Source organism: Elephas maximus, chromosome 20, assembly GCF_024166365.1.
Source record: "Elephas maximus indicus isolate mEleMax1 chromosome 20, mEleMax1 primary haplotype, whole genome shotgun sequence".
NCBI lineage: Eukaryota > Metazoa > Chordata > Mammalia > Proboscidea > Elephantidae > Elephas > Elephas maximus.
The window spans coordinates 56,417,841-56,438,114 of record NC_064838.1 but is presented as its reverse complement, the minus strand read 5'-3'; the positions used below and the strand labels follow the sequence as shown (position 1 = coordinate 56,438,114).

Here is a 20,274-nt window from a genome sequence, read left to right as displayed (position 1 = left end):
CCCATGCTCAGACCCCGGCCCCAGCACAAACGAGGGTACGCGCCGATCCGTGCCCACCCGCAAACCCACCTAGCCTCGGGCGCGCGCACGTACGACCCGCCCGGCCGCAGATCACCGGATGAAGGTGCACAGGAACACGCGCGTGCGTCCACGCACGCCCGGCCACGCAAGCCTTTTCCCCGCCACAAACAGACGCACGCGCAGGCGCGCGCGCACACACGTCGACCCATTCCCGGCCCTAAACTCGCCCGGCCCCTGGCGCACAGTCGGGCGCACGCGCAGCCCTAGGCCCCCGCTCCCCCTTCCCGGTCTCGCCCTTCGGGGGCGGGGCGCCGCTAGGGGCGGGTCCTGCGGCACCGCCCGGGAAGCTGCGCGAGGCTTGGCGGCCGCCGCCACATCCTCCTCCTCCTCTTCCCGGTCCAAGCGAGCAGCGCGGGGCCAGGGCCGAGCCGAGGGCTCCGAGGGCGCGGGCAGAGCGGGGCGCGGAGCCATGGCGCACCAGACGGGAATCCATGGTGAGGGGGGATGGCGGGAGGGGAAGGGCCGGGGGGCGGTCTCCGTTCGCGGCTGCGCCCCCTCCCCGACTCTCGGCCGCTCCCTCCTCCCGGGCAATGGCCCCGGGGAGCTTCCTGTTTTTTGCAGCCGAGGGTCGCCTGTGGTGGACACATCTCAGGGGGAGGGGTATGGACTTGCTGTGCACAGCTGGGAGGGGGTACATGTATCTACACAGCTGAGGAGGGAGTATCTGTGTGCCCACCTGGATGTGTGTGTGTGTGTGTCCATCCGAGTCCAGGTGTGCATATTTGTTCATTTCTGGGGGTGGCTGTAACGAATGTGCGCATCTGGAGGCGTGAACACTTCCGTGCACATCCCTTGTGTGTTCAGTCCTGTGGGCGCACACTGGCTGTGGCTGTGCGTGTGCGTATCCAGGCCCATTCATGCACACCCACTACTGGGGTTTGGATGGGCGCTGTGTAGGTGGCATGGGATCGTCTTTAGACATCATTGTTTTTGCCTGTGGGTGTCTGTGCGTGTGTGCACAATTTTGGGCACATCTCAGTGGGCATTTGTCACCATGTACTGGGTGCATGTACCAGATGTCTGTGTATGACTTTGTATGGGCTTGTGTATGTGTGTAAGGAGGGGCTCTCACCTCGGCTCCTCCCAGGACCCTCACACCCTCCCGAAGGCTGGGATGGGGAGAGCCTCCTGTCTGACCTTGACCTCTGACTTCCCTCCCCTTTTCCACTCTGATCTCCTGAGCTGGCCCCAGTCAGAGGTGGGAGGTTCCAGCGCCAGGCTGGAGGCAGGGAAGAGGGTTCAGATTTGGGGTTTGTGGGGAGGGTCCTGGCCCTAGAGAATCCAGGCCAGTCTCCCTTTCCCCCAGGAATCCTCTCTAGCCCAGAGCATCACCGCTCCCTCCTAGAGGTCCAGGGGTGCTTCTCAGACAGGCTGGGAGAGAAGCAGTGGCCAGGAGCCAAGTGCCCTGACCCTACCTGGGCCTCATTGTTCCCACCTGTCCCTGGCATGAGTGGGCCGCCTGGCCTGTGGGGAAGGCCCAGGCCACTTGCCCAAACAGGCTCTGTGGTTTGGCCATTAGCCACTCCTACCACCACACTAGGATCTGCCACTATCGACCCAGCTGACCACCTGGATCCTGGCTTGCGGTTGTGGCCACTTGGTGGCTGGACTGCCCCGGGAGGGCTTCCCCGGCCCCATCCCCTCCCCAGCAGGACCAGAGAATGCAGGAGCCTGGGTTAGTGACTGACCCCCAGCAGGTGGGCCAGCCTCTTTCCTGAGGAGCTAGAGGGGCGGGAGGGAGTGGCCACAGGCCCCTTCCTTCCCCTTTGTCTGGTCGCTGTGCTGCTTCTAGCTGGGAGGGAAGGAAGAGCTCTCTGTAGGCTGACAGGTCCTGTGGCCAGGGCCCTGCAGGTCTGCCCAGGGGATCACTGGGGCTGGGTCCCCAGACCTCCTTCTGCCTGTGAGCAGCTACTCCGTTCCATTTCTGGCCTGGGGAGGTGGTATGAGAGATCACCCTGAACACCCAGGTGCCAGCCCTGTCCTGCCATAGGTGTGAATCAGCTGACCTCAGAGCACGGGCCGGGGGAGGGACCAGTAACTTGAGGCTTATGGGGTGAGAGGGGTGAAGTAGCCTGGGGGTGGGGTACATGAATCTTTGATGCCAGAGGCTCAGGTGTCTCTGGATTATTGATGTGGTGGGGGAGGCACACTTGAGGTGGGGAGGGAGTGGGGATGTCTCCTTCTGCTCTTCCTCTGCTGTGGTGTCAGTTTGCCCTGGTAACAGTAGGAGGGGCGGGCCAGCCTCTCCCCTGGGGGCTGCATATTGCTTCCCCTCCCAGAAGTTCTGAGCAGATGGAGGGACGCCTCAGCCCAGCCTGCCTGCCATCACTGTAGTAATTAAGTTTGTTATGTTGTCGTTAGGTGCAGTCGCGTCAGTTCCAGCTCTTAGCGATCTTTTGTGGGGGGAAAAGAATTTTTTTTTATTCTTTCTTTTGTACAACAGAACAAAAAACCGTCCGGTCCTGCACCACCCTCACAGTCCTTACTATGCTTGAGCCCATTGTTGGCGCCACTGTGCCAATCCGTCTTGTTGCGGGTCTTCCTCTTTTTTGCTGACCCTCTACTTTACCAAGCATGATATCCTTCTCCAGGGACTGACCCCACCTGATAACATGTCTAAAGTATGTGAGACAGTCTCCTCATCCTCATTTCTAAGGAGCGCTCTGGCTGTACTTCGTCCAGGACAGATGTGTTCATTTCTTCTGGTGGTAATAAAGTTTAATCATTGTTAATCATTATTGCTAGTGGTCCTGTCACACTTTCTCCCATTTACTCCTCACCACAGCCCCGTGGAGTTTGGGGGTGTCATCCCCATATTACAGATGAGATGGAGGCTCAGAAGTCAGGGGCTGTAAAGCTAAGGCAGAGATGGAGCCCCAGAGGCCAGGGGTTTGCCACTGGGTGCTGCGTCCACCTGCGAATAGCTCTGTACCACGCGGCTCTGAGCTCCATGGACCTGCTGCGCTCAGGCAGGCCCCTGCCCACTTAGCCACTTTGGATGGAGCTGAACAGCCTCAAGTCTCAGGCTCCTCAGGGTCACCCTGCAAGGCGGGGGGCACCTGAGGACATGACCAGGGCTTGTTTTCCTAAAGGTTCCCCCTCCCCTGAGCTGCCCAGATCAGGCCCTATAAATATTTTCTGACCTCAGCCCTCCAGCTGTGCTCCTACCGGAGTTGTGACCCCTGGGCAACCTCAAGGTCACCTGTCCTGTCCCTGCTCACCAGGGCCTTGTTCACTGGCTGTCACTTCCCAGCTCTGTGGCCCACGAATGAAGACAGTCTGTTTTGGAAGCTACTCCTCCTCCAGGAAGCCCTCCATACTGCTTTGGGGCTGGGAGACTTGTTGCCCTTTCCCAGGTGCTGGGGGGGGGAGGGTGGCTCACCAGGTCCTCTCTGAGTCAGACAGGCTGGCTGGCAGCTGGGTCTGGCATGTGCACGTGTACATATGTGTATGCTGGTATGTTCTCTTGCCTGCACACAAGTTGTAGCTGAGCTCTGCATTTGCCTTTATGTGTATTAGCAATCTGGGGACTATGTGTGTGTGATGGCATGTCTAAATGTGTGTCCGTGTGTGTTTGGCCAGCTGAGTGTGTTCATGTGTGAGTGTTTGCATGCATTTGTGCTCTGTCACAGAATGTGTTTCTGTGCACACGAGTGTTCACACGTGCAGGGTAGAGTATGTACACATTGGCACATGCAATGTATGCGTGTGTTTTAATGGACATACTTGTGTCAGGGCACATTGAGGGCATTTGTCCAGGTGTCCCTGTGCCTGTGGATATGGCCTGGGAGTGTCCCAGGCCAGCCCAGTGGTGGGCCTTCCTAGAGGGAGGGGAAAAGTGGGGGGATTCACCCTGGGCTGGCCCAGCCTGTCCCAGAACTTGCCACATCCTCAGGTGGGCTGGCCTGTCCCCACTCACCCTGTCACTGAAGCTGTCCCAGCCAGCAGGCCATCCGCCTGCCGCCTCTGCTGGCTAAATTTGGGAGTTGTGGTCATCAGCTGTCTCAGGTTCCCAGTCACATGGGGGGCCAGCCGCTGTATTTAACCCAGGCTCCCAGCTCGGCCACCAGACCCCGGAGGACAGAGCCACTTTACACGCAGCCCCGTCCACCCTGCCCACTCTCCCTGCTCAGCCCCCACCATGTTTCTTGTTCTCGTAGCCACTGAGGAGCTGAAGGAATTCTTTGCGAAAGCCCGGGCCGGCTCTATCCGGCTCATCAAAGTTATCATTGAAGACGGTGAGTGCCCCCCCCGCCCCCGCCCATGGGCTAAGGCACGGGCTGAGGGCTGGACTTAGCTGCTTCTGGTGGGGAGGGGCCTCAGCCTCTGGCCCCCTCAGGATCTCAGTTTCTTTATCTGGGAATGAGGGGTTGAGGTCACTCGCAAAGGACCTCACAGGAGCACGTGGAGGTGGGCATGATTGTTACCCCCGTGGTACAGGGCAGGAACCTGGAGCAGGGGGAGCCCTGTCCGGGGGTCCTGCCCAACCTCCCCAGACACAGGTGGTGAGAGGGGCCTTGTCGGGACATTGGGCGGGGCTGTCCAGGGGGCAGGGAATAAGTGAGGGCAGGCAGCAAGCACAACCAGGTTGGCCCGCCCTGTGTGGCTAGTGCCCCCCATCTCCCTGTTTGTGGCCTACAGGCTTAGCCTGGCTCAGCTGCCAGCCTGGGGGGAACCAAAGAAGCACCAGGGGTGCTGCCCTTGGGGAGCACCCTGCCAGCAGGGAGAAGGGACTTGTGTCCAGCTGACTCCAAGAGCAGGACAGAGGTATTCTGGGCTTGGCTGAGCCTTGGCCCAGACCCTGGGGGCTGCACAGGAGGAGGTGCAGGGACAGGGGGCTTGAACTGAGGCCCAAAGTGGGGAAAGTTTGAGGAGGCAGGGAGACTGAGGTGGGAGTTTGGGGGAAGAGGGCTCCTTCCCTTCTTTCCATGCTGAGGGGCTGCCCCAGGAGGTGAGGGATACAGACAACTCTGACACTGGGAGTGGGCTGGTTCCCCCACGGGTCCTTCCAGCCCTGCTATGGCAGGCCTTTTCGGGGGCTCCCCGAGTGGGCTTGGTGCCCAGCTGACTTTTCACACACTGAGTTGGCTCAGAGTAGACTCCACCCAGGCCCAGGATTCACCCCAGGCCTTAAAGCCAAAGCCGTCCTGGGCTTTGTCCAGGGACCCCAAATTCAGATGCCGCAGAGGCTGGGCAGGGCTCGTTGTGGCAGGCCATGAGTGAAGGCCTCCATGATGGTGAGCCACGACCCCCACCTTAACCAGGTGGGTTCCCCTTTATTGACCCCAGTCTTCACCTCTTCCTGTCGCCCCGCCCCCGCCACAAGACGTACCTGCAGATTTTAAGCAGACAGTATCTCTAGGTGGGATAACCTGGGAGTGGTAGACAAGAGGGTCCAGGCCCCGCCAGTGGGTGGCCACTGTCCACTTCCAGCTGTTGTGGCCACAAGAGTGTGGCCCCATGTAGCCAGAGCTCCTGGATTTTCTAGAGAAGCGGTGAATTCCACTTCTTAAAGTAAAATTTCCTAGCTTGAAAACTTTGGCAACAGATTAAACAATGTTACAAACTCAGGCTGTGACTACTGGTGTTTAGCCCTGATCTGATCTGATCTGAGCTCTGGGGAGGATAGGCAAGGAGGCTGAGGCCCGCAGAGAGATGACTGGGCTGCTGGGCCTTGTGTGTTGAGGGTTCTGGGGCTAGTGGCTCAGGTGCCATGCACCTCTGGCCAGGCAATGATTTGCCCCTTGCCCAGTTTCCCTTCCAGCCTGGGCCGTGCACTCTGGGCTGGTGTTTGGTGCCCTGCAGGCATGGCTGATAGGCCCAGTGTGTGTCCAGCTCAGCTAGGCCCTGGCTCCTACATCCGACTCAGCCGCTCGCGCACCACCCAGGGAGGTGGTAGGCCTCTTGGCCCCAAGTATTGGGAGATTGACTGTTTTTGCTCTGTCACTATTTGGGGAGGGGACTACAGCTGGCAGAGTGGCAGCAGGATTCCTGTTTATAAAGTGTCTGGTGGGAGCCCCAGCCCCCTCTGTAAGCCCCTGTGGCCTGAGGCTGTGACACCACCTCCCTCAGCACGTTTGTTTCGAAAGTGGTGGTGGGCTGGGGGCCTGCTGGGCTCCTGGGCTGAGGGAGGAGGGAAGCAGAAGGAGACACGGGGGCTGGGTGCTGAGTAGCTGTGCTGCCGGGTGGGGTCTGAGTGAGCAGCTGGGTGTGTGAGTGTCCGTGAGGGGGCCGCAGTGGCTGTCAGCCACGGCCGTGTCTTCACGGGATTGTCTGTGTTGGGTGGACTGTGGGTATATTCTCATGACTACATCTGTGCGTGTACATGTGTGTATGCTGGGGGTGTGTATTGAGCCGCCTCTAGCTGGCAGCTTTGTGCCCTCATTCATTCATTCACTCACTGGTTCTGCTTCAGGGACATGGGGGATCCGGGGAAGGTGAGGTAGAGTGGCCAGCAGGTCAGGAGGCTGCAGCCAGAGGTGGAGGTGGGAGATGGCCACTCCTCGGCTCACCCGGCCTCTGCCCCTAGAGCAGCTCGTGCTGGGTGCCTCGAGGGAGCTGGTGGGTGGCTGGGACCAGGACTACGACAGGGCCGTTCTGCCACTGTTGGATGACCAGCAGCCCTGCTACCTGCTCTACCGCCTTGACTCGCAGAACGCCCAGGGCTTCGAGTGGGTCTTCCTCGCCTGGTCGCCTGACAGTTCCCCTGTGAGTCTGAGGGACCTCTGCCTATCTCCAACCTCAGGGCTGGAAGGGATGGGTCCAAGGGGGGAGAGAAGGCCCTACCCTGGGGGTCCTAAGGGGACCCCCCCCTCCACCAAATCTGAGACCCTGCCCTGGGAAGCTTGAGGGGGGAAACGGTCAGGTTGTGCCCCAGAGAGTCAGAGGTTAAGGCCCTGTGCTTGGAGCTTGGGGTCTCCTAGAGCCCTCCCAGCCATCAGCCTGGCCCCTGGGAGGTGGAAGTGTTTCCCTGAGCAGGTGCTTCCCCTGCTGGCCAGAGCTGTCCCTGCTGCATCCTTGCTTCCATGCTGTGCCCTCTGCTGGGTGTGTGGCCACAATGAACAGGCCAGGTCCCCACCGAGAGGCTCTTGCCTCCTCCTGGCAGAGGCAGCCCTGCCCCAAGGGGTCTCACAGCTTTCCCCTCTCTTCAGGTCCGGCTGAAGATGCTGTATGCGGCCACACGGGCCACAGTGAAGAAGGAGTTTGGGGGCGGCCACATCAAGGATGAGCTCTTTGGGACTGTGAAGGTAGCTCTCATCCCCTCCTCCCCACCATCCCTCCACCAGCATCCTGGGTGGGGACCAGCCCCACCAGGTGTTATCACAGCCCAGTGCCAGGCTTGGGGGCGGGATAGGGGCATCCAGGAGCTGCAAGCCGGGATCTTCCCAGAGGTACCTATTTATGCCTCTCCACTCTCTGGCAGGACGACCTCTCCTTTGCTGGGTACCAGAAGCACCTGTCATCCTGTGCAGCGCCTGCCCCGCTGACCTTGGCAGAGAGAGAGCTCCAGCAGATCCGTATAAACGAGGTGGGTTGGGTGCACTGAGCAGGGTAGCAGGAGTTCTAGTCAGAGGCCCTTGAGGCCTCTGCTCCCCTGGTGGGCCACACCTTGGTTCTGGCAGGTGGGGGCCTTGCTCACCCTTCTCATCCTCCCCAGGTGAAGACAGAGATCAGTGTGGAGAGCAAGCACCAGACCCTGCAGGGCCTGGCCTTCCCCCTACAGCCTGAGGCCCAGCGGGCGCTACAGCAGCTCAAGCAGAAGATGATCAACTACATCCAGCTGGTGGGCATCCAGTCCCTGCCCTGGCACACATGCAGGCACACTGTGCCCACCCCTGCTCCCACGCACACGCATGTGCACGTGTGCAGGCAGTTCCCAGCTTGGACCCTGCAGTTTGGTCTTGTACTCGTGGGAGCACACGGTCCACCCGCTGGGTCCCTGCCTGTCCCCATTTTGGGTCCCTCTCCATGAATAGGTGGAATGCACTCTGTCCCCTGCTGACACACAGGCCCATCAGTGAACACACTGCCCCCATTCCACCTGTCCACCCGGCATGAACACTCCCCCTGGGTTCACACTGACCCCTCGTCCCCGAGTCCCTCTCTTCCCCCAGACTCCCTCTGCAGCCCCCTTGGCCACCCCCTCCCCCAGGCAGGGCCCCTGTGCCCCACTGATTCACGTCCAGCCTCCTAATGGGGCAGCCCCCTTCAAGCAGAATGACTCCTCCCTTCCCAGGTGAGGCCCCTCTAGTGCCCTGCCCACTCCCTTGGTGGGACCTCCTCCTGCAGCAGAGCCTCCATAGGGGCAGAGTTGGGGCTGGGCCCAGGAGTGCTCTCTTCAGAGGGACCCCCACAGAGTGACAGCTGCTGGGAGAAGAGCCCTGGAAGGTGGACACACGCAGGTCCACTTTGGGTGCTGCCTGCCAGCCAAGCCCCCCTTGGGGGCTCCTGTTTGGTGGCTTGGGCCTGGGCCACCACCCACCAGGTGCCCTGACATCTCCCCTGGCCCTTGGCAGAAGCTGGACCTGGAGCGGGAGACCATCGAGCTGGTGCACACAGAGCCTACAGATGTGGCCCAGCTGCCCTCAAGGGTGCCCCGAGACGTTGCCCGCTACCACTTCTTCCTCTACAAGCACACCCATGAGGGCGACCCCCTCGAGTCTGTGGGTAAGTGGCTGCGGCAGGTCCCCCAAGCCTGACTGGGCAGGAATGGCGCTGCCTACAGCTGGGTGGACTGCTACTGGGGGTATCACCTGCCTAGTCTTACCTCCACGCCCCTCCCGTAGTGTTCATCTACTCAATGCCAGGCTACAAGTGCAGCATCAAGGAGCGCATGCTCTATTCCAGCTGCAAGAGCCGCCTCCTGGACTCCGTGGAGCAGGACTTCCAGCTGGAGATCTCCAAGAAGGTGGGCCCATTCCCCAGGGCCCACCTCCCAGGGCTCCTCACCCCACCGTCCACATGGGGCACTGGGAGTCCTGCGGTGACGGTGGAGCAGGGGTCAGGGTTGCCCTGTTGGATGGGTGGGGAAACCGAGGCTTGAGGGGTGGCATGCATTGCCCAAGGTGGCCGAGCTGATAGAGTGGCGTGAACAAGCCCCAGGTACCCATTACCTCCCCTTCCCCTGGGTCTGGAGGGCAGGTAGGGGGTGCCCCAGGCATGCAGGGCAGCAGGCCCCAGGGTCTGTGTTCCTGGGGATGGGTTTCCAGGTGGGGATCTGGGAGGAGACCCCTGGGCTGAGGTACGAGATATTGAGTGGGTGAATGTGGCTCTACCTGATGCAGATGGAGATTGGTGATGGGGCGGAGCTGACAGCCGAGTTCCTGTACGACGAGGTACACCCCAAGCAGCATGCCTTCAAGCAGGCCTTTGCCAAGCCCAAGGGTCCAGGGGGCAAGCGGGGTCACAAGCGCCTCATCCGTGGCCCCGGCGAGAACGGCGATGACAGCTAGGAGCCTGGACCTGAGCCAGGCCGGCATGTGGACTGGGGGGCCGCCTACCACACCACTCCCTGCCATCTCTCCTCCTTCAGCCTGGGCTCCCGGGGAGGCTTGCTTCCCTTGGGGCGGGGGTGCTGGTGGCTGAACACCCCCTGCAGCTTCCAAGGGCCACTGGGCTGGCATTTTGTGACCCTCCCCCATTGTCCATGCCTTTCATCCATGTGCCCAGGAGTCTGGGGATCTTGCCTGGCTACTCAGGAGGGCTAGGTGGGGGCCTAGCATGGCCCTGGCCACCAGGGGGAACTGAGACTAAGGTTCCAGAAGCCTCTAGCCACAAGGGGTGGGGTCCACTGGGGCTGGGGCAGGGGTCACTGCAGGACGGAATGGGTGAATGCTGTATTTTCTAAAGAATAAAATATTTTTAAATCAACACCTGAGCTTGCCCCTGAAGGACCACCTCTGGGCACTGGGACGGGGAGGCCCCGTGCATATACCTGCCCTGTCTCAATATAAGGGAACCGTCAGCTTGGTAGGTAGAGGCCCAGTCCTCCTTTCCATGGGCGTAGGGCGGGCTATGTCCATGTGTGAGCAAGGTTGCAGCCTTATGTGGGCCTCTGTTGACAGGAACCTGGCCCAGGAGGTAGGCACCCCGGGGGGAGGCACGCCCGGGAGATAGGCACACCTTCACTGGAATGGGAAGGATGTGGATGTATTAGTTCCTGTGGCTGCGGTAACAAATTACCACAAAGTCCATGCCTCAAAACAACCCAAGTTTATTATCATGTGGTTCTGGAGCCAGAAGTCTGAAATGAGTCTTAGGAGCTAAAATGAAGGTGTTGGCAGGGTTGGTTCTTTCTGGAGGTCAGAAGGTTCCTTCTGGAGAGAATCCATTTCCTTGCCTTTTCTAGCTTCTAGAGGTTGCCTGCATTCCTTGGCTTGTGGCCCCTACCTGTCTCCAAGGCCAGAGCCTAGCATCCCTGACTTGACTTCCCTCTGCTTCCATCGATACATGTCCTGCAGACAAATCTCCCTCTTAAAGGACACTTGTGATGACATTTAAGGCCAGCCCAGTTAATCCAGGATAATCTCCCATCTCAAGACCCTTATTGTATCTGCAAAGTCCCTTTTACCATGTAAAGTAGCATCTTCCCAGGTTCTGGGGATGAGGCTGTGGCTAGCTCTGGAATATTACTCAGCCAGCCAGTCTGGGGAGGGGCTTGGTCTAGGTTTCCCGGCTCAGTGGGGCCTAGGCTGTGCTGGGTGTTTATCTGGAAACGCTCGTGTCTGCGCACATGTATGCAGGCTTTCCTGCCTGTCAGTTCATTGGCCCTCTCTTGGGTACCTGTTTGTCCCCAAGGGAAGCAGGGGAAGGGGGCCGCTGTGTCCCTGTTCTTAACCACAGACTTTGAGAAAGTCTCCCTCAGGCCTGGGGTTCGGCAGGTGCCAGAGCCTCAGTCTGTACCTCTGATAAATGGGTAGAAGTCTCCACATCCCAGGGTAGGGAGGGACAGGGACGTGAAGGATTCAGCTGTTGGATGGGGACTCCCGTTCTGCCTGGGAGGGTGGCTTGGGTGGAAACTGGGCAGTGTTCCATCGCTGAGGTCTTTTTCAGCCCGTGCTTAAGCCCCTAGAATTGTAGGGAGGAAAGCTGGCACCCCAGCCAGGACCTAGAGAAGATCTGTCTTTGCCCATTTCAAACATTGGTCCCCAGCTATTACACCGAGGCTGCTGAGCCAACTGGGGCCTGTGAGCCCGCTAGATGCCTGGCCCCTTGGAGCCTGCCTACCGTGGCACCCACCCAGAGGTAGGCGTGGCAGTTGTCCAGCCCTGCCTCCTCCAAGCAGAGACCCCATTTGCTTGTTTGTTCATTCATGCATTAATTCCATCACTCAGATACCCTCTCTGTGCCTGCCCAGAGTTGAGTGCTGGGGACCTATTCACTCTGCAAATCTTAAGCACTTACCATGCACCAGGCATGGTGCTGGGCCCTGGGGGTGCACAAAAAAGGCCCCCACCCTCTAGAAGCCAACATTCCAGCAGGGGAATAAGACAAGATGCAATGAGCCATGAAAAATCAGTGATGTATGTTAGAAGGTGAAATTGCTCAGAAGGAGAAAGAGCAGGTAAAAGGGGTTCGGGAGTGCTGGGTCCAGGAGGGTTTATGAGGGTCAGGGAGCCTCACTGAGGTGGAGAAGTGTGAGCAGAACTCAGAGGAGGTGAAGGAGGGGCCATATGAGTATCTGGAAGAAGAGCTTCCAGGCAGAGACAGCCACGTGTTCAAAGGCCCTGAGATGGGTGTGTTCAAGCAACTGAGGAGGCCATGGTGGTTGCAGATAGGTCAGGGAGGCAGGGTGGGCTGGAGCAGACCCTGTAGAGCCTTGGTGGCCATTATGGGGTGTGGACTGCGGCTGTGACTCTGGAGAGGGTCACGAGGGGTCTGAGCAGAGGAAGGGTGTGACCTGACTTAGGTTTTAATGGGTCCCTCCAGGGCCCAAAAGAGAACAAGTTGTGGGGCGTGAGAGCAGCAGCTGAGCAACCAGTGAGAAGGCTGTGCTGGTCCAGGTGAGAGGTGACGGCGGCTCAAGCCAGGCTGTGGACATGGAAGTGGTGCACAGTAGGCAGATTTGGGCAGATTCTGAAGGTGGCACCAGCACGACTTGTTGAGGGTTCCCAGGTTGCCCTGGGGCTTTGGGCCTGAGCCATCAGAGTTACAGTCACCTGGCAGAGGGGATCAGCCAGAGGGTCCCAGTAGACCAGCGGTGGACCTGCCCCCAACGGAGCCCTGCCCTGGGGATGGGGTTGTGCTCTGAGGGGGACCTGGGGATGTCGGACATAGAGAAGAGGGTTCTGTTCTCAGAGGAGGTGCCGTGTGGCCAGGCTGCAGTGAAGGCAGGTGCAGCCTGATGGGGGGCTTGGAACCTGCTGACGCTGCCTGCCCTGGTGTGCCCCACAAGCTCCACAGGGACAGGAGCAGGAAGGTGCCAGTACCCCTGTTGTGAAAGGACCAGCTGTGGGGCAGAGGTTGAAGGGGTTGAGGGGGCTGAGGCTGAGGGTGAAAAATTCCTATTACAACTGGGGAGGGGCTCCGACTTGGGTGTCAGAGTGCCCAGCCCAGAAAAATGGAACAATTTCAGGTTTCACTGACTTTGGACTAGGTGGCGTAGTGGTTAGGTGCTATGGCTGTTAACCAAGAGGTCAGCAGTTTGAACCCACCAGGTGCTCCTTGGAAACTCTATGGGGCCGTTCTACTCTGTCCTATAGGGTTACTATGAGTTGGAATCAACTTGACGGCAACGGGTTTTGTTTTTTGGCTCTTGGCCTCTTTCCCCTAGATCCCCCAGAAGACAGGTGTAAGGCCCCGATGGGTTGCTGCGGGTTCTTAGGAGGGGCATGGGCGACGGCTGTTTGTGGGGCGAGTGGAAAGAGGAAGGGATAAAATGGTGTCTGCCATCTGGGTATGCAAATGGCGTCTGACTCATCTCACCCCCGCCCCCTGCCCTTGCCACAGGAGGGGTGGGCCCATGAGGAGCCTGTTCCTCCTCTGGCAAAGCGCTTCTTGGGGGACTCCCTCCACCTGTTCCATCCCCACTTTGCTGGAAAGCAGAACACTGATTTTCCTGGCTCTCTGGCTGGGGTTCCAGGATTGAGGTAGAGGTAGGAGGAAGGGGCTGGGGTGAAATCTCACTTCTTTTTTTTTCCTCTGTGTCTCTGCTGCTGGCAGAAGGGACCCTGAGATCAAAGCGCAGTCTGCCAGCCAGCCCTCTGGAGAAGTCCCAGCTGCCCACCATGGTAGGAGAACAGCCCTGAACCCTAAGAAGGGATCAACTTGGCCAGGGAGGGAGGGCGGTGGGCTTGGGGGCCGCAGGCAACAGTGAAAGGGGCTATCACCTACATAGCCCTGGGGACACCCGCAGAACCCTGGAGAGATTAGAGCCGAAGCCCTTCTCTGAGCAGTGAGACCCAAACCCATTGTGCGCATGGGGAGACTGAGGCCCAGGGCTGCAGTCAGGTGGAGCTGGGGCTACCAGCCAAAGTCCTGATGCCCAGGGCTGGGCTCTGACTGCCACTTTGCTGCCCACCCCTCCCTCCAATCTGTTCTGACTTGTAGCATGGGCTGGGGACAAACTGGTGTAGCCAGGGGTACTGGGCAGGGTAGCCATCAGGGGCTTGGCAGGGGACCCTCACTCTTGGCTGGACCCTGGCCAAAGGGAGACAGAGGGGCTGGGAGTGACTGGCAGAGGGCATAGGGTTTTTTTTCAGGGCGGCGAGAGGGAAGGGGCCAGGTGCCACCTTGTTCAGGAGAACAGAAAAATGGCCCCTGATCAGAGGAAGGGAAAGTTGGGGAAAGGCCCAGTGGGTCCGCTGTCTAGCTGGTGTTGGGTTATGAATGAAAACTTTAAATCATGAGGCTGAATTCCAGGTCTGAGTTCTGAGTCCAAATTCTGAGTCAAAGGCTGGGTCTGAGACCTGAGTTCAGGTTCGCAGAGATTCCGAAGCCAAGTTCTCCCATGAGCTTCAGGGAGTGGGATGGGGGCTGGCAGAGGCGGAGGAGCCTCCCTGAGGTGGGCTTGGAGAGGAAAGATTGGGGCCTGTGCTTGGAGGATCCCTGGGAAGTGGAGTGGGTGGGGGTGGAGCTGGGACTGCACACTTACACAGCCCCCCACTGCAGGGCCCCTGCTGCCGTGCCCTGCACCCCCTGTCTCTCCTGGCGCAGGCCTCAGCGCTGATCATGGTGCTGGCCCTGGGTACCCTGCCTGCCTTTCTGCCGTGTGAGCTGCAGCCCCATGGCGTGGTGAACTGCAAGTGGCTGTTCCTGAAGTCAGTGCCCCACTTCCCTGCATCAGCGCCCCGTGGCAACGTCACCAGCCTGTTACTGCGCTCCAACCGCATCCACCACCTCCATGCCTCTGACTTTGCCCACTTTCCCAGCCTGCGGCATCTCGACCTCAAGTGGAACTGCCCGCCAGCCCCCCTCAGCCCCATGAACTATCCCTGCCACATGACTATCGAGTGGGGCACCTTCCTGGCCATACCCACCCTGGAAGAGCTGAACCTGGGCTACAACAGCATCACCACTGTGCCCGCCCTGCCCAGCTCCCTCGTGTCACTGTCCCTGAGCCACACCAACATCCTGGAGCTTGATTCCACCACCTTCACTGGCCTACACGCCCTGCGCTTCCTGTACATGGATGGCAACTGCTACTACAAGAATCCGTGCACGTGGGCCCTGAGGGTGGCCCCGGGCGCCCTCCTCGGCCTGAGCAACCTCACCCACCTGTCACTCAAGTACAACAACCTCACAGCCGTGCCCCGCAGCCTGCCCCCCAGTCTGGAGTCCCTGCTATTGTCTTACAACCACATTGTCAGCCTGGCACCTGGGGACCTGGCCAACCTGACTGCCCTACGTGTGCTGGACCTAGGCGGGAACTGCCGCCGCTGTGACCACGCTCGTAACCCCTGCAGGGAGTGCCCACGTGGCTTCCCACGGCTGCACCCCGATACCTTTAGCCACTTGAGCCACCTCAAAGGCCTGGTGCTGAAGGACAGTTCTCTCTACAGCCTGAACCGTGATTGGTTCCGTGGGCTGAGCAACCTCACCGTGCTAGACCTGAGCGAGAACTTCCTCTACAACTGCATCACCAAAACCGTGGCCTTCGAGAGCCTGACACAGCTGCGCAAGCTCAACCTGTCCTTCAACTACCACAAGAAGGTGTCCTTTGCCCACCTGCGCCTGGCACCCTCCTTCAGGTACCTGACATCCCTGGAGGAGCTGGACATGCATGGTATCTTCTTCCGCTCGCTCAGCGAGTCCACGCTGCAGTCGCTGACCCGCCTGCCCACACTCAAGAGTCTGCATCTGCAGATGAACTTCATCAACCAGGCCCAGCTGGACATCTTCGGGGGCTTCCTTAGCCTGAAGTATGTGGACCTGTCAGACAACCGCATCAGCGGAGCTGCGAAGCTGGCGGCCAGCACCAGGGAGGTAGGTGGTGGGCAGAAGGTCCAGCTGCGGTCTGGGGACCTCGATCCAGCCCCACTGGACACCCCCGGCTCTGAGGACTTCATGCCAAGCTGCCAGAGCCTCAACTTTACCTTGGACCTGTCCCGGAACAACCTGGTGACGATCCAGCCTGAGATGTTTGCCCGGCTTTCACGCCTCCAGTGCCTGCGTCTGAGCCACAACAGCATAGCACAGGCAGTCAATGGCTCGCAGTTCGTGCCACTGATCAGCCTGCGGGTACTGGACCTGTCCTATAACAAGCTGGACCTGTACCATGGGCGCTCATTCACGGAACTGCCGCAACTGGAGGCCCTGGACCTCAGCTACAACAGCCAGCCCTTCAGCATGCAGGGCATAGGCCACAACCTCAGCTTTCTGGCCAACCTGCATGCCCTGCGCTACCTCAGCCTGGCGCACAACAACATCGATGGCCGGGTGTCCCAGAAGCTCTGCAGCAGCTCGCTGCAGGCCCTGGACTTCAGCGGCAACGTCCTGGGGCGCATGTGGGCTGAAGGAGACCTCTATTCCCACTTCTTCCAAGGCCTGCAAGGTCTGGTGAGGCTGGACCTGTCCCAGAATCACCTGCATACGCTCCTGCCCCCTACCCTAGACAACCTCCCCAAGAGCTTGCAGCTGCTGCGACTCCGTGGCAATCACTTGGCCTTCTTCAACTGGAGCAACCTGGCCCTCCTGCCCAAACTAGAAGTGCTGGACCTGGCAGGAAACCAGCTGAAGACCCTGACCAACGGCAGCCTGCCTTCTGACACGAGGCTCCGGCGGCTGGACCTCAGCAGCAACAGCATCAACATGGTGGCGTCCAGCTTCTTTGCCCAGGCCAAGAGGCTACAGGAGCTCAACCTCAGTTCCAACGCCCTCAAGACGGTGGACTCCTCTTGGTTTGGGTCCAGGGCAGGTGCCCTGAAGGTGCTGGATGTGAGCGCCAACCCCCTGCACTGCTCTTGCGGGGCGGTCTTCGTGGACTTCCTGCTGGAGGTGCAGGCTGCTGTGCCCAGTCTGCCCAGCCGTGTGAGGTGTGGCAGCCCGAGCCAGCTGCAGGGCCTCAGCATCTTTGCTCAGGACCTGCGCCTCTGCCTGGATGAGGCCCTCTCCTGGGACTGCTTTGGCCTCTCAATGATGGTGGTGACCCTGGGCCTGGCTGTGCCCCTGTTGCACCACCTCTGCGGCTGGGACCTCTGGTACTGTTTCCACCTGTGCCTGGCCTGGCTTCCACGGCGGGGGCGGCGGCAGGCTGCGGATGCGCTGCCCTATGACGCCTTCGTGGTCTTTGACAAGGCACAGGGTGCAGTGGCCGACTGGGTGTACAACGAACTTCGGGTGCAGCTGGAGGAGCGTCGCGGGCGCAGAGCGCTGCGCCTTTGTCTAGAGGAGCGAGACTGGCTGCCGGGCAAGACACTCTTTGAGAACCTGTGGGCCTCGGTCTACAGCAGCCGCAAGACGCTGTTTGTGCTAGCCCGCACTGACCGTGTCAGTGGTCTCTTGCGGGCCAGCTTCCTGCTGGCCCAACAGCGCCTGCTGGAGGACCGCAAGGACGTGGTGGTGCTGGTGATCCTGTGCCCCAATGCCCACCGGTCTCACTATGTGCGGCTGCGCCAGCGCCTCTGCAGCCAGAGCGTCCTCCTCTGGCCCCACCAGCCCAGTGGCCAGGGCAGGTTTTGGGCCCAGCTGGGCACGGCCCTGACCAGGGACAACCGCCACTTCTATAATAGGAACTTCTGCCAGGGACCTACAGCTGAATAGCCCTGAGTATTTGGGCTGGTGACCCCCGGCACACCCCCGCCTCCACGCCCCGCCTTCCTCTCTGCCCGGGTTGCCCTCACCTGCCTCACTACAGCTCCACTGTCCTGCCTCTCCCAGCCCAGCACACCTGGCATATTGCAGGCACTCAATAAATGCTACTGGAATGCCAGACAGCTAATTCTCAGCTCACTGGAGGGGTAGGGGGAGGAAAAGAGGGGAGAATTGAGGTGGTTTGGGCGGGGCTGCGGGGAGCAGGCTGCCAAGGGCAGGTTTGTTCACAGGGATCTTTTCAGGGGAGTCTCATGATGATCCCTGGAATGTGGTCTTGCTCTTTCCCAGAAAGCAGGGGTGGGTCTCCTGCACCTTCCAGCTTCTCCCCGCATACCTTGGCCCGAGCCTCTGCTGTGTATTGGTCTCAGGTATCTGCCTCTCTCACTCACTGGACTGAGAAGGCCTTGAATGCAGAGAACCTGGAGGCCTGGTTCACTTCTGCACCCCAGCAAGGCCTTGAGAGGCAGCAACCCTGGGAAACATTCATTCCCAGGTTGGTGATTAGGTCATCAGTGGTGATCGCGACCTCTGGTAGTCATGACTATGCTGGGCCAAGGAGGCTGCCCCAGGTCAGAGGGAGGAGGGTTATGGGTGATCCCCAGCAGCAGGGTACTGAGAGCCACAGAAGGTTCTAGGGTGAGCTTCCAATCTGCTCCTTTCTGTTTCCACCTGGAGGGGGCTGGTCGTCTCTATTATCAAAAGGATGCCTACGTACCACCCGGCTACAAAGGCGGAGACCCGCCTTCCCTATCCCTATCTCTCAGAGCTGACTATACTTAGGTGGAAGATGCAGTGAATCCGACTAGGATGGAGTGTGTGTCTGTTTCTATTTTTGGTATCCAGTATAGATTTTGAGCCTGAGGACCGATGTTTGGAGACAGCCTGTCCAGGGTCTACAGTGAACAAGGTATGCGGAGTTGTGGGTGGGGTCAGGCTCAGAGCCCTCTAGAGGCCTTGTCCTGGGTCCACACCATCACTACCTGCCTGTACCTGCCCTCTGAGGACAGGGGAGACACATGCAGCCTGACGGTTGGGGCTGGGACCTGGGTGTCAGGAAAGCTGAGCCCAGTTTGGCTGTCCCAAGCCAGTTCAGGGCCAGCTTGGCTGCTTGGGGCCTGTGGGGGAGCTGGCCACAGGCATGGCTGATTTTGCAGCCTGAGTGTGGGCAGGCCTGGAGGTGGCAGTTGTGGCCGTCCTCCAGGCACACTGGGAGGGAAGTAGAGGCCGCTAGAGGCCGCCATTCTCTTTCTGACTTGGGTAAGCTGGAAGGAAGGTGTCTGGCCCTCCGATTGACTGATCCATGGATCAGAAGCCCAGTGTGAGCTGTGGCCTGCCCTGAGAGGGCATATCCAGCTCCTAAGGGAGCAGATTGGAAGGGTGGCATGGCCTCACGTACTTCCCTCGCCTGTGCCGGGGGAGAAAATCACAGGGCCTGAAGAAACACAGCAGCCACCCTTTCCCCAGGCTGGAGTCTCTGCAGAGGCTCTGCTGGCAGGCTCTGACTCTTCTGGCCGGATCCAGGAACAGGAGCAGGAAGCAGGGCCCGTCCAAAGCACCCTGCTTTGCACGTAGGAAGCACAATTTGCCTGTGTCTTAGAACAGCGAGTCTGGCCTCTGGTAAAACCTGCTCAGCCACCCACCGATCCACTTATGCTCACAGTCCTGGGTCTTTGGGGGCTGGGATTCAGACCTGGGCATTTGGAAATGGAGCTGGGGCGCTGTGGTAGGAGGACTGCTGGGCTCAGCTTGGATGAGGCTGGGGGTCCAGGGTACTTGGTCCACAAGCAGGGCAATGTTCTGTTGCTGTCTACACGAGCGGAAGGGGCAGGGCTCCCCTATTCCAGGGCCTGCAGGAGGTGGCAGGAGCTGGGCGCAGGTGGGACAGAGTGGGAGTGGCTTCCACTGCACTGGGATCAGGAAGGGTGCTCATGGGGGGCTCCAGCCTTCTCCACCACCCAGCCAGCCATCCTTGACCATTAAACACTGTTCATTAGCTCTGCAAGGCCGGGAAAGAGATAGGACTCACATCAAATTACCTGGGGCTGCTCCCAGTTCTGCCATTTAGGTTATCTTGGGTAGGTGGCCTTCCCTTTGGGAGCTTCAGTTTGCTCATCTGTAAATGGGGATGGCTAGAGCTACTCTAGGAAACCCTGGTGGCGTAGCGGTCAAGAGCTATGGCTGCTAACCAAAAGGTCTGCAGTCCAAATCCACCAGGAGCTCCTTGGAAACCATGTGGGGCAGTTCTACTCTGTCCTGAAGAGTTGCTATGAATCAGAATCGACTCGACTGCAATGGGTTTGTTTTCTTTTTTCAGAGCTACTCTGCTAGCTGTTAAGAAGATTGCTGGTAAAGGCTGGCAGTCCTAGCAGGGTCTCGGCTGTCACTCTTAGGTAAGGGGACTTGTGCTTAGGACCCCCAGCTGATGGGCTTTGATGTTTTATCTCTCCCACCAGATCTTCTCAGGCCAGGGAGGCTTACCCAGAGCCCGACATGGTTGAATTAGAGGCTCTTAAAGCTGGAGAGAGCAGCTCCCTTTGGGAGCACCCCTGGAATCCCAGGGATGACAGTCTGCAGACCCTGTGTTGCCCTCCTGTGTTCTCTGTTCCTCGGGGGCAGTGGGCACCAGACAGGCAGAAGCTGGGACACAAAGGTCAGGAAACCTGACAGGAAGAGTTTCTTAAACGCAAAGAAATTCTATCCACTGAGATTTTAAATATCACTCACCGTTTTCCCTCTAGGACACTATATTTAAAACCCCAGGCCTCTAAACGTCCTTGAAAACTTCCATGAGATCTTCGAGTTGTTTATTAGAGTCAAGCTTCTCATTCGTAAGCAGTCCACAAGTCTGATCTCTTTCCTGGCACTCCTTCTATCCTTTGTTCTCATAGCCCCAGCAGCCCCAGCAGCAGCGAGGGAAACTGCACTTAAAGACCTGTGGACCCA

At 59.3% G+C, this 20,274-nt stretch overlaps 1 protein-coding gene across 4 annotated transcripts; it reads left to right on the top strand.

Moving 5' to 3' along the window:
• The first annotated feature begins 340 nt into the window (after window positions 1-340).
• On the top strand, window positions 341-17,491 carry LOC126064133 (twinfilin-2). 4 transcript variants are annotated; one of them, XM_049862809.1, is made up of 9 exons: window positions 341-515; window positions 4,242-4,319; window positions 6,611-6,789; window positions 7,233-7,328; window positions 7,505-7,609; window positions 7,739-7,864; window positions 8,598-8,748; window positions 8,868-8,989; window positions 14,191-17,440. In XM_049862809.1, the coding sequence occupies exons 1-9, from the start codon at window positions 491-493 to the stop codon at window positions 17,278-17,280; spliced, it is 3,972 nt and encodes a 1,323-aa protein (XP_049718766.1). In that variant the 5' UTR covers window positions 341-490; the 3' UTR covers window positions 17,281-17,440. The 4 variants fall into 4 exon arrangements, with proteins under 4 accessions (XP_049718766.1, XP_049718765.1, XP_049718764.1 ...); XM_049862808.1 differs by lacking the exon at window positions 14,191-17,440 and adding an exon at window positions 9,366-9,902 and having other exon boundaries at window positions 361-515; XM_049862807.1 differs by lacking the exons at window positions 341-515; window positions 4,242-4,319; window positions 6,611-6,789; ... (3 more) ...; window positions 8,598-8,748; window positions 8,868-8,989 and adding exons at window positions 11,622-11,644; window positions 13,243-13,310 and having other exon boundaries at window positions 14,191-17,491.
• The last annotated feature ends 2,783 nt before the right edge of the window (window positions 17,492-20,274 follow it).

Excerpts from the sequence above, each read along its gene's own strand:
- LOC126064133 (XM_049862809.1), top strand. The coding sequence starts at position 491 with ATGGCGCACCAGACGGGAATCCATG. Across the intron at positions 4,320-6,610 it reads CAAAGTTATCATTGAAGACG|AGCAGCTCGTGCTGGGTGCC; the intron begins GTGAGTGCCCCC and ends CTCTGCCCCTAG. Across the intron at positions 6,790-7,232 it reads GGTCGCCTGACAGTTCCCCT|GTCCGGCTGAAGATGCTGTA; the intron begins GTGAGTCTGAGG and ends CCCTCTCTTCAG.